The sequence below is a fragment of the Marmota marmota genome, unplaced genomic scaffold (assembly GCF_001458135.2).
Source record: "Marmota marmota marmota unplaced genomic scaffold, marMar, whole genome shotgun sequence".
NCBI lineage: Eukaryota > Metazoa > Chordata > Mammalia > Rodentia > Sciuridae > Marmota > Marmota marmota.
In genome coordinates, this window is record NW_025999968.1 from 18,416,610 (window position 1) to 18,428,809 (window position 12,200).

Consider the following 12,200-nt stretch of genomic DNA (forward strand, 5'->3'; position numbering starts at 1 on the left):
TCCTTTCATTAACTTGCAAATAACATAGTAACATATACAGACTACATTTTCTTTATCCATTCACCTGTTGATGGACCTAGGCTGGTTCCATAACTTGGCTACTGTGAACTGCACTGCATCTTATGCATATATCACTGTTGGATGATGTTTTTAGTTTCAGTGTTTCTGGTATAATTCCTAGGTCTTTGATACACTTTGATATGATTTTTGTGTAGTGTGAGAAGTAGGGATCTAGTTTCAGTCTTCCACATATGGATATCCAGTTTTCCCTTCACCATTGTGTTCAAGCAGGATATCTTTCTTCAAACATGTTTTTGGCACCTCTGGATAAATTCCAAAGAGTGGGATATCTGGGCTTTATTCCCAGTTTTCTGAGGAATCTCCATAGTGCTTTCCAAAGTGGCTGTACTAATTTGCAGTCCCAACAAAGTATAAGCATATCTTTCCCCCCATTTCCATGTCAGGAATTATTATGTGTATTCTTGTTGACTGCCATTCTAACCAAATGAGACAGAATATCAGTGTCATATGGATTTGCATCTCACTGATTGCTAAGGATACTAAACTTTTTTTTTTCCATATACTTGTTGTCCATCTGTATTTTTTCTTTGAAAAGTGTCTATTGAGATCTTTGGCTCATTTACTGATTTGGTTATTGGTTTTGCTGGTATTAAGGTTTTTTTACTTCCTTATACATCTTGGATATTAATTCCCTGTTGGAATAGTAGCTGGTAAAGCTTTTCTCCCGTTTCTGTAGGCTCTCTCTTCACACTCTTATATCCTTTGCTGTGCAGAAGCTTTTTAGATTGATATTATTGAAACTTGGGTTTTATTTCTTGAACTTTAAGAGTCTTATTAAGAAAGTTGATGCCTGTATCAATATGTTGGAATAATGTCCCTATGTTTTCTTTTAGCAGTTTCAATGGTTCTGGTCTAATTTCTAGGTCTTTGATATATTTTGAGATTATTTTTGTGCAGAGATAGGTTTCTAGTTTCATTCTTCTATTTATGGATATCCATTTTTCCCACCACCATTTGTTAAACAGGCTATCTTTTCACCAATATGTGTTTTTGGCACCTATATCAAAGATTAGATGACTTTATCTATGAGGATTTGTCTATTTCATAGATCTTAACACCTGATATTATGCCAGTACTATGCAGTTGGGGTACTATAGCTCTATAGTATAATTTGAAGTCAGGTATTATGATACCTCCAGCCTCACTCAAAGCTCAGAAATGCTTTGGCTATTCTATGTCTTTTTATTGAATCTATAAAATTGCTTTTGATAATATGGCTATTTGGACAATGCTAATTCTACCTATCCATGAACATGGGAGGCCTTCCCATCTTCTGAGATCTTCAGTTTCTTTCTTTAATGTTCTATTGTGTTAACTATAGAAGTTTTTCACCTTAGATTTCCTAAATTTTTTTAGGTTAATTTACTTAATTGCTCTTCTAGAGAACTGACAACCATTTGGGAGCTCTGTGATTTTATAGCTTCTTTGCATAGTATTTATTTTCTGTAGTACTAGTTTAGTGGTCATGAATGTCAAGTTTTTATTTTTCTTTTGAATCTGAAAGACTTTGCTGGATATAGCAATCTTGGCTAGCAGTTTGGGTTTTGTGTGTGTGTGTGTGTGTGTGTGTGTGTGTGTGTTTTATATATATATATATATATATATATTTTTTTTTTTTCCCCCTCCACCCCCTCCTCAGAACTTGGATTTTCTCATTCTAAGCACTCCTGTATTTTAGAGTCTGAGAAGTCAGAAGTCAGCCTTATTGGTTTGCCTGAAAATGTTATGTTTTCCTCTTAATTTTCTACCCTTATTTTCTATATTAGGTACTTTTATTATGATTACGATATGTCTTAGAGAGGCTCTTTTTTGACCTTGTCTATTTAGGATTCTATATACCTCCTGTATGTTGATGCCCATTTTCATTCCTAAAGTTTGGAAATTTTCTGCCTATTATTTCACTGAAAAGGTTCTTAATGCCATTAGCTTACTGTCTGCATGCCCTCTTGTATCTTAATAACTCTTAAGTTTGGTTTCTTGATGTTGTCCCAGAGTTATTGAATTTTCTGATCAAGGTCTTTTGTCCCCTACCCCTATTACACACTGGGTGTTCAGGTTCACACACCCTGGTCTTTGAGGCCTTAAGTTCTATTTTCTACACAATCTAATCTTATGGTGATACTTTCAAGTGAATTTATTTGATTCATTTTGTCTGAATTCTATAAGACTGAATGATTTCTTCTCAAAATCTCTCTTTATTGAAATATATTTGCTCTTAATTTGTTCCTTAGATCTTTTTTAGCTCATTAAACATTTTAATAATCAGTTTTTATAGTCCTTCTCTGGAATTTCATCCATTTCCATATCTGTTTCCCTTTTATCCCCTTTATTGGGAAAGGAGGAAATTTGTTTGCTAGTTTCTATATGTTTTCAGAGGTCTTAGACCTGAGCATAAAAGTCTTCTTCCTCTTTTATGAGTCTTTCCTTTGGTGTATAGTTATCTTTTCTGTATTAAGTCCTGTACTATTGGTATCTTATAACTTCAGCACCTATGCTCAGCATAATTCAAGTGTTAACTTCAGACTCTAGTGTTTCAGTTTGCTTCTGAAGAACTACTGATTTAGGGGCTGGTGATATAGATCAGTTGGTAGAGTGCTTGCCTTGCATGCACAAGGCAACAGATTCAATCCCCAGCACCACCAAAAAAAAAAAAAAAAAACCCTGCTGATTTAATATCCACTCTTGGAAAGCAGATGCAGCACTACTGTTTCCTCTGAGCCACTGTCTTAGGACCTCTTTGACTTTGCTATATAAGTACATATCCGGCCATTGATACTTGGGGCCTGGTCATTGGTTTGGGGTTTTTGTCTCCTCATTCTATGTCTTAAAAGTATTGCTGGAACTTAGTGGGGATGGTCTGTGTATGGATTGAGTTTCAAATGTCACTTGGTTGAGTTATGGGGATAGTTCAGCAGCAGAGTTTCTACTGTGTGAGCTTGTAGTATCCTGGTCACTTCCCAGCCTCCCTTAGAAAAAGGGGAAGTGAGCAATACCAACAATAGTAGCAACCAATATGCAGCATTAAAATAAATGTCTGATGCTTATTATGATGTTTGTAACACACACAAAGAAGAATGGTGGGGTCAACACTTAACATCAGCAACAATAAACAGCTCCAACCTGTATCTAGCATTAAAGTAAACAGGCATCAACTACATCAACCACAGTATGAATAACCCAACAACATGAATGATAGGAGACAGGAATAATACAAACGAAATCATTCTGAAAGATAGTAAAATTACAGTTCCATAAGAAAAAAGAAAATGGTATAGGAAGGCAAAAGCAAGTTTGAAATATCCAAAAACTGAACAGAGAGAAAGAAGGAGATAGCAGGGGGGACAAGATAATTTGGTAATTAGGGGGGAAGAAAGAGGATACAGAGCAATAAGAGGAACAAAAAGGCAAAAATAACAAAAAAAAAAAAAAAAAACCCTACAAAATCCCCTAACCCTCCAAAGTCAAAACAAGGTTAAAAAAAAAAAAGGGTGAAAAAATAATTAAAAATGAAACAAAAATATGGGAAGAAAAGGTTCATTGCCTTTGCTGTTGCACCTTTCTCTCCAAGTCTTCCCACAAGAGAGACCAAAAGCGGAGGGTTGTTAAACCAGATCTCTGTGTTTCTTTACCAAGTTGCCAGCTAGACTGGGAAAAGAACCTGGTTGTAGTAGCTCTCACTTTCCCTTCTCATGAGTTTAAGATAAAACAGACTGGGAAATATTGACACTTGGGAATCTTGTCTGAAGTGACTAGGTCAATGCTCTCCCAGAATGGGGCTGATGCGTTCCAATTGGGATGTTCCAGAGGCTAGCACTTTATCTAACTATCCTTTGGAACTTTGTTCAGCAGCATCCAGACAGAGTATATCCACATCCCCTACGGTGAGCAGATGCCCATCTCTGCTAGATGTCTGGGTCTCATTGGCCTCCTGAGAACTCCATTTGTAGAGTGAGGAAACTAACCCTCCACTGGTCTTACATACTCTGTCACTAGTGAGTGTGGTCTTCCAAGATCAAACCATAAATTCTAATACGCCTGCCTGTCCAACTTTTGGATTCTCCCAAGCTGATCCAATGAGCTGCCAGAAACAAACGAAAGCAAGCTCCTCTCCCCTATGTATCCCCCGCCTGGATCCCACAGCAAGTATCTTCTGTGATGGTCTGGCAATGCTTTTCATGAACTCTCAGACTCCCCCACAGAAAGCTACTAGGCAGATGCTTCAAAATGGCTGTGACCTCAATTCTCCAGCTGGCCAAACCAAGAGGTGTGGCAGCCCACTCCAGCTGCACATGTACCTTCCTACACAGGTGCTCTAAACTCTATTTTACCTTCAATCTGACCTGCTTGTGTCTGGGCTCCTGTATATGGAGGCTGTTGTGGCTGAACTCCTGGTGGGTGAGCTGCTGAAGAGGAGGAAGCAATGCTGTCAGGCGTTCCTGAACGGTCTTCTGCAGGAGCACTGGGTGGCCCTAGATGGTCATGAAAAGTCAGTTTAGTACCCTATCCTGGGCCTTTCCCCAGAAAGTTCAACTAATAGATTCTATTAAAAAAAAAATAATAAATAAATAAAAAATAAAGTACTTAAAAAAACATTTATCACTACAAATTCAGTCTTTATATTAAATTATTATGTATTTTTTTCCATTGGTCCAGTCCCTTAAGAATCCAAAGTCACAACTGGAAATCCTTCTCTAACATGTGGAATATGTCATAATCCTGAGACCAAATGCCCCCCATAAAAAATCAAAATTCATGTCCACAGTACCAATATCCCCTGCCCCATGCAGTCTATTCATGCAGTCTATTTTGTAAATCAACCAATAGTATTATTTCACTCTTTACCAGGTTTTCTCCCAAATTAAGTTCAACCCCTAGTTTGTTGTTCAAGAACCCATAATTTTTCTTCTCACATGCCCTTTCTTCAGCTTAATTGACCTACTCCCTATTCCCCCTCTATATCTAACAATGTTTTGGCTTCTATTTCATGTATCACTGTTACCTCCATGTACCCCATATATTTAAATATAACATTCACATACTTAACCATGAGATTCTTTAAAACCAGCTTATAATACTACACTTCTCTTAAAGCTTTATTGATCCATACTTTATTCTACTCATTAATTGCTGTATAATTTACTTTTATTATGACCCATACAAACTTGTACTTCACATTTCTGAATAGTTCCCATCTTTTCTCTTCAATTGTGAACTCTCTGGCCATGCTCCTGATTCTTAATTCTTTTTTGCTTGCTTTACAAGCCTAGCTCTTTAATTTACACATGTAGCCACTCAAATTCTTCCAGAATAATGAACACAGAAGTGAATGGAGAGAATCTGCAACAGTTCCAATACTGTGACAGTCAAAAGAGATATTTGGCACATAATAAATGATGTCCTACTTCTTTTCTTCATGTTTTGGCAACACAGGAGAGTAGTTAAAAGCATAGGGTTTGGAGTCATATTATTTAGGTTTGAATCCCAGGGTGGCCAATACTAGCTTGAGCTAGTGATTATTATTTAATCTTTTCCTGTGGCCAATTTCACCATCTGCATAAAAGATATATATACTAATTCCTATGTATGATTACTGTAAGAATGAGTTAATAAGGGCTCAGAGCTAATGTTTATAAGTGATTATACAGCAAAAGCTTATAGAAGCGATTAAGATTTAGAAAGTCCCATATAAGTACTTGCTATTATTAGCAGACTAATTACCCTGAGGACAAACCTCTACCTTCTGCATTCATGTATTCCTAGAACGTAAGCACTATATTATGCATACAGTTGGCAGCTAACAGTCCTATACTAATGAGAACCTAAACTAGCATACAGTAATGAGGGAAAAACCCATGATTACCAGAGTACAATGGATGACTGCTTTTCCTTCTACCACCATTTTACCTATATATAAACAAATACATACATACCTTCTTCCTACAAAAGACATGGTGCTATTATCCAAAAGATATATTACTTTGACTCCTCTTCCTTCACTTGTGTATAATTTATTAGATTATTTTTATAGTTTATCCCTTCTTTTTTTAAATACATTCACTATGGTAGCCAAGGATTTTATATCACTCCTCAAGAACTACAAAAGTATCCTCCTGGCTATTATCTATGTACACAGTTTTTCCTACTACCATTCAATGTACAAAGCTACCAAAAAGTAGTCTTCAAATAATATGAATCACAATCATATTATTCTTGGCATGGCGTATACTTTATTCAATTCAAAATTTTCAAGACTAACCTGTTATATAACTATTCACTCCTCTATGTGATAATTCCTAAAATCTTAAATAAGTAGTTGAAACAGTAATTCATGTATTAGTTACTCTAAAAATGTGTTTTCCATGGTTATAATTCATCTGGTAGTTTCTCTTGCCAAGAAAAAACATCATAAACAAATATTTGTCTTTTCAGTATTTCATACAATTCTCTATGGTGAAAATTCCCATAAAAGTTCCCAAACAAAACCAAAAATGAACAGATTACATACTATATTTCCAACTACTGATAATGGCAAAGTAAACTGGCCAGGTAAATCCTCCCACAGGAAACAACTAAAAACTCAAACAAAATAGAAGAAAACAATTATTTGAAATAACTGAAAATAAATCAAATGCCATAGAAATCAGGAAAGAGTTTACCCCAGTGGAATTACAAAAGATATGAATTGCAACACTAACCCCTGCAGGTCCACTGGCAGAAAACTACACTGTTAACAATGTGGTGGCTGAATAGGCAGCTGGAAATTTAGGGGGGAAATCCCTGAAGCAAGAGTATCACTGAAGGAATAATACCTAAGCCAAGTATAAAAGTCTGTTCCAATCCTTAGCTGATCATAGGGCTGGGAAGGGGATAACTCAAGAGGGCTCAAGAGAAAGGGGAGGAGGAAAAAAGCACCTACAACAGAGATACCAGTTGTTATGTACACCATGAGGACAAAAGCAATCAGTTTAAGTCCATAAATATTAACTCTCTGCTAGGACAGTAACAAAGCTCCTCAAAAAAATATCAACAATCCTAAGTTACAATACACCAACTACAATGCCCAGTTTTCAACCAAAAACTATTAGAAATGCAAACAGGAAAATTTGACCTATATTGGGGGGAGGAAGACACAGTCAATAGAAACGGACTCCAAATAGACCCATATTGTTGTATGTTAAAAAACATTTCAAAACAGTTATTTGCAATATTTTTAAAGAATTAAAAATATATCCAAGAATTATAGGAAAATTTAGTTTTAATGACTATAAAAACAAGGAATTTCAATGGAAAAAAAACCCATAAAAACAAATGGTCACTCCAGTACTGAAAGCACAATCCAAATAAAAAATTCATTAGAAAGGTTCAATGGCAGATTAGAAAAGAGAGAAATAATCAGTGACCTTTACGACAGTTAAACAGAAATTATCCAATCTGTAGAAAAAAAAAGAAAGAAGAACTTCAAACATCCATTAGGCAATAACAAGGTCTTCAGTAAATGGGTAATTAGAATCTCAAAGAAGCAGAAAAAAATGTTTAAAATAAGATAAAAAAATATACCACAATATAGTATGCTGCTTTAAGGTTAAAAACGTATTCAAAAAAAAAACAACAATTTAACCAGAAATTTATGATTTAAGATCAGAAAAGATAGTAAGGTCTATCAAGTGTAATTTAAATCTTGCAAGAAATCTGAAATCTATAATCTTATATGTATAAATATCATAAATTTATTTGAAATAAAATAGGTTTGTATGTATGTATGTATGTATTTATTTATTTTTAAAGGTAAAAGATACTACTGACTGGGAAAGGGAAAAAAAAAAAACCTCTGAAATCATCTACTTTTTGATCTAGTCAGCGATTTTACATGGGTATATGCATATACAAACATTTCTTGAATAACCTTAAGACTGTGCACTTCACCATGTCCAAATAATTGTTCAATAAACAAAAAACAAAAGGGAGGGTAGAAAAGAAGAAGGAGATGGAGGATGAGAGAGAAATAAAACTAACTTACCTGAAACCTGATCATCTGTTAAACCAAATGCTGACATTACATTTTTATTGATTTCATCTTGGTTTTTCAAAGGATCAAAAGCTGACATACTTGCTGCCATAACCTGAGTAGACTGTTTTCCAGAAGAATCAGAAGCAGCAGGCTTTTCTTCCCTACCATCCACAGTATCTGTAGGAAGAATAAAGGAAGAAAAACAAGCTATTTCCATCTTATCTATTCTCAAAAAGTCTAAAAACACAAGACAGGTAAATATGTATGTGCATGGATATTGTGTATAATGCTAAAAATATCTCTGAATACAGAATTATATATAATTTTACTGTTTTCTTCATACTTACGTTTTTATTTTTAAAATACTGAGGAAAAGAGCAAAAAAAGATGCAAGATCAGTAACAATTTTTCCAAAAAATCATTATGTACTTCCTTTTCTAATGATTATTAGGGAAATAAGCAAATGAATCAGCAAATGAAGAAGTCCTGGGACCTATATTTTAGTATCACATACATACTGGGCACTCAGGAAATAAGTTATAGTAATTAATGGTTTATTTGGTAAAAGGATAAGAAGCTTAACTAAAATTATAATATCAACTTTTATGTTTTATTTATATTCTATTATGTATTGTTCCATTATTAAGTTACAAGACCAAAATTCATGCTTAATCTTATGTAAACAGCACATAAAATACTTCTGTTACTTATTTTAATATTTACTAAATTACTTATCAAAATATTTACAGATGAAATGATGTGTTTGGAATCTTTTTTCAAAGTAATACAGCAGGAGTGGAAATGAGTAGGAGCACAAATGACAATACTGAGCTGATAATTGTTCAAAGTGAATATGGGTCCATGTGATTTATTATAAATTGTGTCTACTTTTATACATATTTAAATGTTTCCCATAATAAAATGTTTTTTAAAAAAGAATCAGAAAAAATAAATTTCTAAATATTGTAAGCAGGTTATATTTAAAACCATGTTTTTCTTGTATGAATAGTAAGGTGTTCACTAAGCACCTATACTTCTACATTGTGAAAGAAAAGACTTTCAAGAATAACTTATGTTTTACAAATAGTAATCTAAGGTCAAGACACATTAAAAAAAAAAAAGGACAACAACAACATAAACAAGTAGTCAAAAAGAATGTTGTTAACCACTTACTCAATTAACAGACAACAACTATCAATTTTTTGTTACCAAACAAGTAAATGAACATCAGTTATTAGATTCCCCAGGATCAATAAAAATTAATCTTACAGAAAAAATATAAGTATTATTAAGTATTATATAAGCAATCTCAGCACACATTGGCATGCAGCTTTCATTCAGAATAACTGCCATTCCAGGTGGTTCTAATATTTCCTAACTTTCTGGGAGTTAAAAAAAAAAAAAAAACTGCTGTAAGGACTCCTTTAAAATGTCTACCAGTTATCTACATTTCTCACCAATTTCCCATCTCTAATCCTAAAAGCATAAGATATCAGTCTTATAAAATAAATATTTTATTTCCCTCCACATCACTACTATGTTTTATTAGTTACGCCTCTTTTCACCTATCCCAAACTAAATCCATTAGAAAACACACAATATGTCCACTAAGCTATTACTTGTTTCATTAGCTGAAGAACTACAACAAGTCAATCTAGTATCTCACATAGCTTATACATCATTTGCCTCACAGAGGAAAACAAAAGTCCAAAACCACTGCAGAGGTACAACCCTGAAGACCACAGGTGGCCACATGTTTCTCAGTGAGGGTAAGTCAAAAGGCTCTGAATAGTACTGATAGCTGACTGGCAGTTTTGTTTGTTATGCTATACTTTCATGTGTCTTATATAGGTTTGTTTGTTTTTTTTTTTTTTTTAGTTTATTTATGCTATTTTCTTAAGGAGGAGATTATTAAATTGGTATATGTTCTCAGAGCTTTGACATGACCTTTCATAGAAGCCAGTAGCCAAGAGGTAAGTTAACCTACTAACTCTAAAAGAAAAAACAAAAAAATAAATTATAACCATCTCTTAAACTAAAACAGACCATATTACTCTTCTATATTTTATCAACAGAAAAATCAAACTGGACACAATACCTAGAAGATGCCCACACAAAGAACAATATATAGCCTAAATTTCAAGATGCAGAGGAAGAAAACAATTTTAAAATCTTGTATATTAATATAGGTGAACAGTTAATAAAATATAAAAATACAATAACAAAGAACTGATAAAAAATATTAGATAAAGTAGCAAGAAACAGGCAAGAAGATAAAGGTTTTGTGTAAACCAAAAAGTATATAATTATTTTACCACTGTAGGAAATTTCTACACAGTACTGGCTATACTGACTGAATTCTGAATGTGTTTTACAATATTCAACAGGTGGTTATACCCTCTAAATTATATTCAACTGCTATATTAGCATCTATTAATTCTTCTGGGAAAATGGCCTAAAGTTTTTTCTTTAGCTCTTTGATCTAAAATTGAAACTTTTTAATTTGGAAAAGTAGAGTTCAGAATGAGAAGACCATTTTGACCTGAAATACAAAAGCTTTCTTCATAAGAGAGACCAGGAGAATCTCAAAACAATATTTCAGCAAATCTCTAATATGTTCTGAAACAGATTTGGGTGATGGATATTACTAATCCATCCCCAAATATTTATTGACATATATTATTAACACAATTCCATATGGCTAAGAGAAGAAGAGGGAAAAAGCAGAAAATGCATCTCTAATTAAAGGGGGTGCGGTGGGGGGGAAGGGGCTGGGGTATAGCTCAGTGGTAGCATGTGTGCTTATCATGTAGCAAGGTTTAATCCCAAGAAAGGAGAAAACCAAACCTCCAAAATTATTCAGAGGCAAAAAATAGAATAATGTGAAAATCAAAATTGTACTTTCCACTTTTCCACAGAAATGGTTTTCTATTTTTCCCCTATTATGCAGTCATCCAGACTAGAGAAAATTAGTATTTCATAATATAAACATTTGAAAATTATAATATATACAAAAAAATTATTTTTTAAAAAAAAAACAGTCTTTTGAAAGTGTAATACCTAAGAATCTTAAACAGAAATTGAGGTAAAGTAGTTTTTAAACATCTACTTTCAAATAATAACACATGCTTAAATTTCAGTGTGCATTTTAAAATACATTTGGTCCCAAAACTATGTCAGTTCCAAATTTGTCCAATAACTCTTACTTTATCTTAATATAAACTGTCCATGTCATCTGTAAAAACTAATTGTTTTTCTTCTTATAATTAAAAACTGTGCTTAAAATAATTTTAATATGCTAACATTATTTTTATTTGAAACTAGTTCATATTCTACATAAAACTCATGAAATGATTTCAATTCCTAACATTCATTAATTATCTACTATACTAAAAAGGTTCATGAATCAAAAGGAATTGAAAACTGACCTATGACATAAACCCATAAGTCTAAGACTAGCTGTAAAAGAATCATCCAGAGAGCATTTTAAAAATCAGATTGTAGTTCCTACCCTCACCATGCACCCTCCCACCCTACCTCCCCCATCCACTGTAGGTCTATGTGATCTATGTGGTAAAATACAACTTCCTGGTAAGCTTGATGAACAGATAGCTTTGGGAACACAGATATGAACACTATACAAAAGCAGAGGCAAGAACAAGAAAGAGTGGCAGTAAGGATGCCATTCTATTAATAGCAGAGAAGTTTGTGTTTGTTTTTTTTAATATGTGCAAAAAGATACAAAAACAGTTAATCAGAATAAAATGGATTCATGCTTTACCATTTTCAGGAATATTGGTGGAAGGTCCTGGTTCTCCAGGTGGTTCCAAGCTATCCAATAAGCGATTCACTTTATTCCTAAGTTCTATCAATTCTCGACGGAGATATTTTACCTGACTTGATTCGAGGGGTCTTGGTTGGCCATTAACTAAAATAAAAGCATTAATTTGTTTAAAGTCAGAAGATGTTCTTTAAGAAGTACATCAACAGAACATGCAATAAGGGAAAATAATTTTGTTTTACCTTTTAAAACAAAAACAATATATGTACTGACATCAGTTGAATGATTTTTTTTTTAAGGAAAGAATTCTTTATTGTTAATAACTTAGTT

The 12,200-nt window shown here is 33.5% G+C and overlaps 1 protein-coding gene across 4 annotated transcripts in view; it reads right to left on the bottom strand.

Moving 5' to 3' along the window:
- Window positions 1-12,200, bottom strand: part of Tfg (trafficking from ER to golgi regulator) — a 36,339-nt gene that overhangs the window by 10,841 nt on the left and 13,298 nt on the right. For 3 of the 4 annotated variants that reach the window (XM_048803443.1, XM_015478574.2, XM_015478573.2), the window contains 3 exons: window positions 11,871-12,017; window positions 8,099-8,266; window positions 4,410-4,550 (listed from right to left, as the gene is read on the bottom strand). In XM_048803443.1, coding sequence (XP_048659400.1) covers window positions 4,410-4,550; window positions 8,099-8,266; window positions 11,871-12,017 — 456 coding nt within the window. The remainder of the gene's footprint in view (window positions 1-4,409; window positions 4,551-8,098; window positions 8,267-11,870; window positions 12,018-12,200) is intronic. The other variant, XM_015478575.2, reaches the window with a different exon arrangement.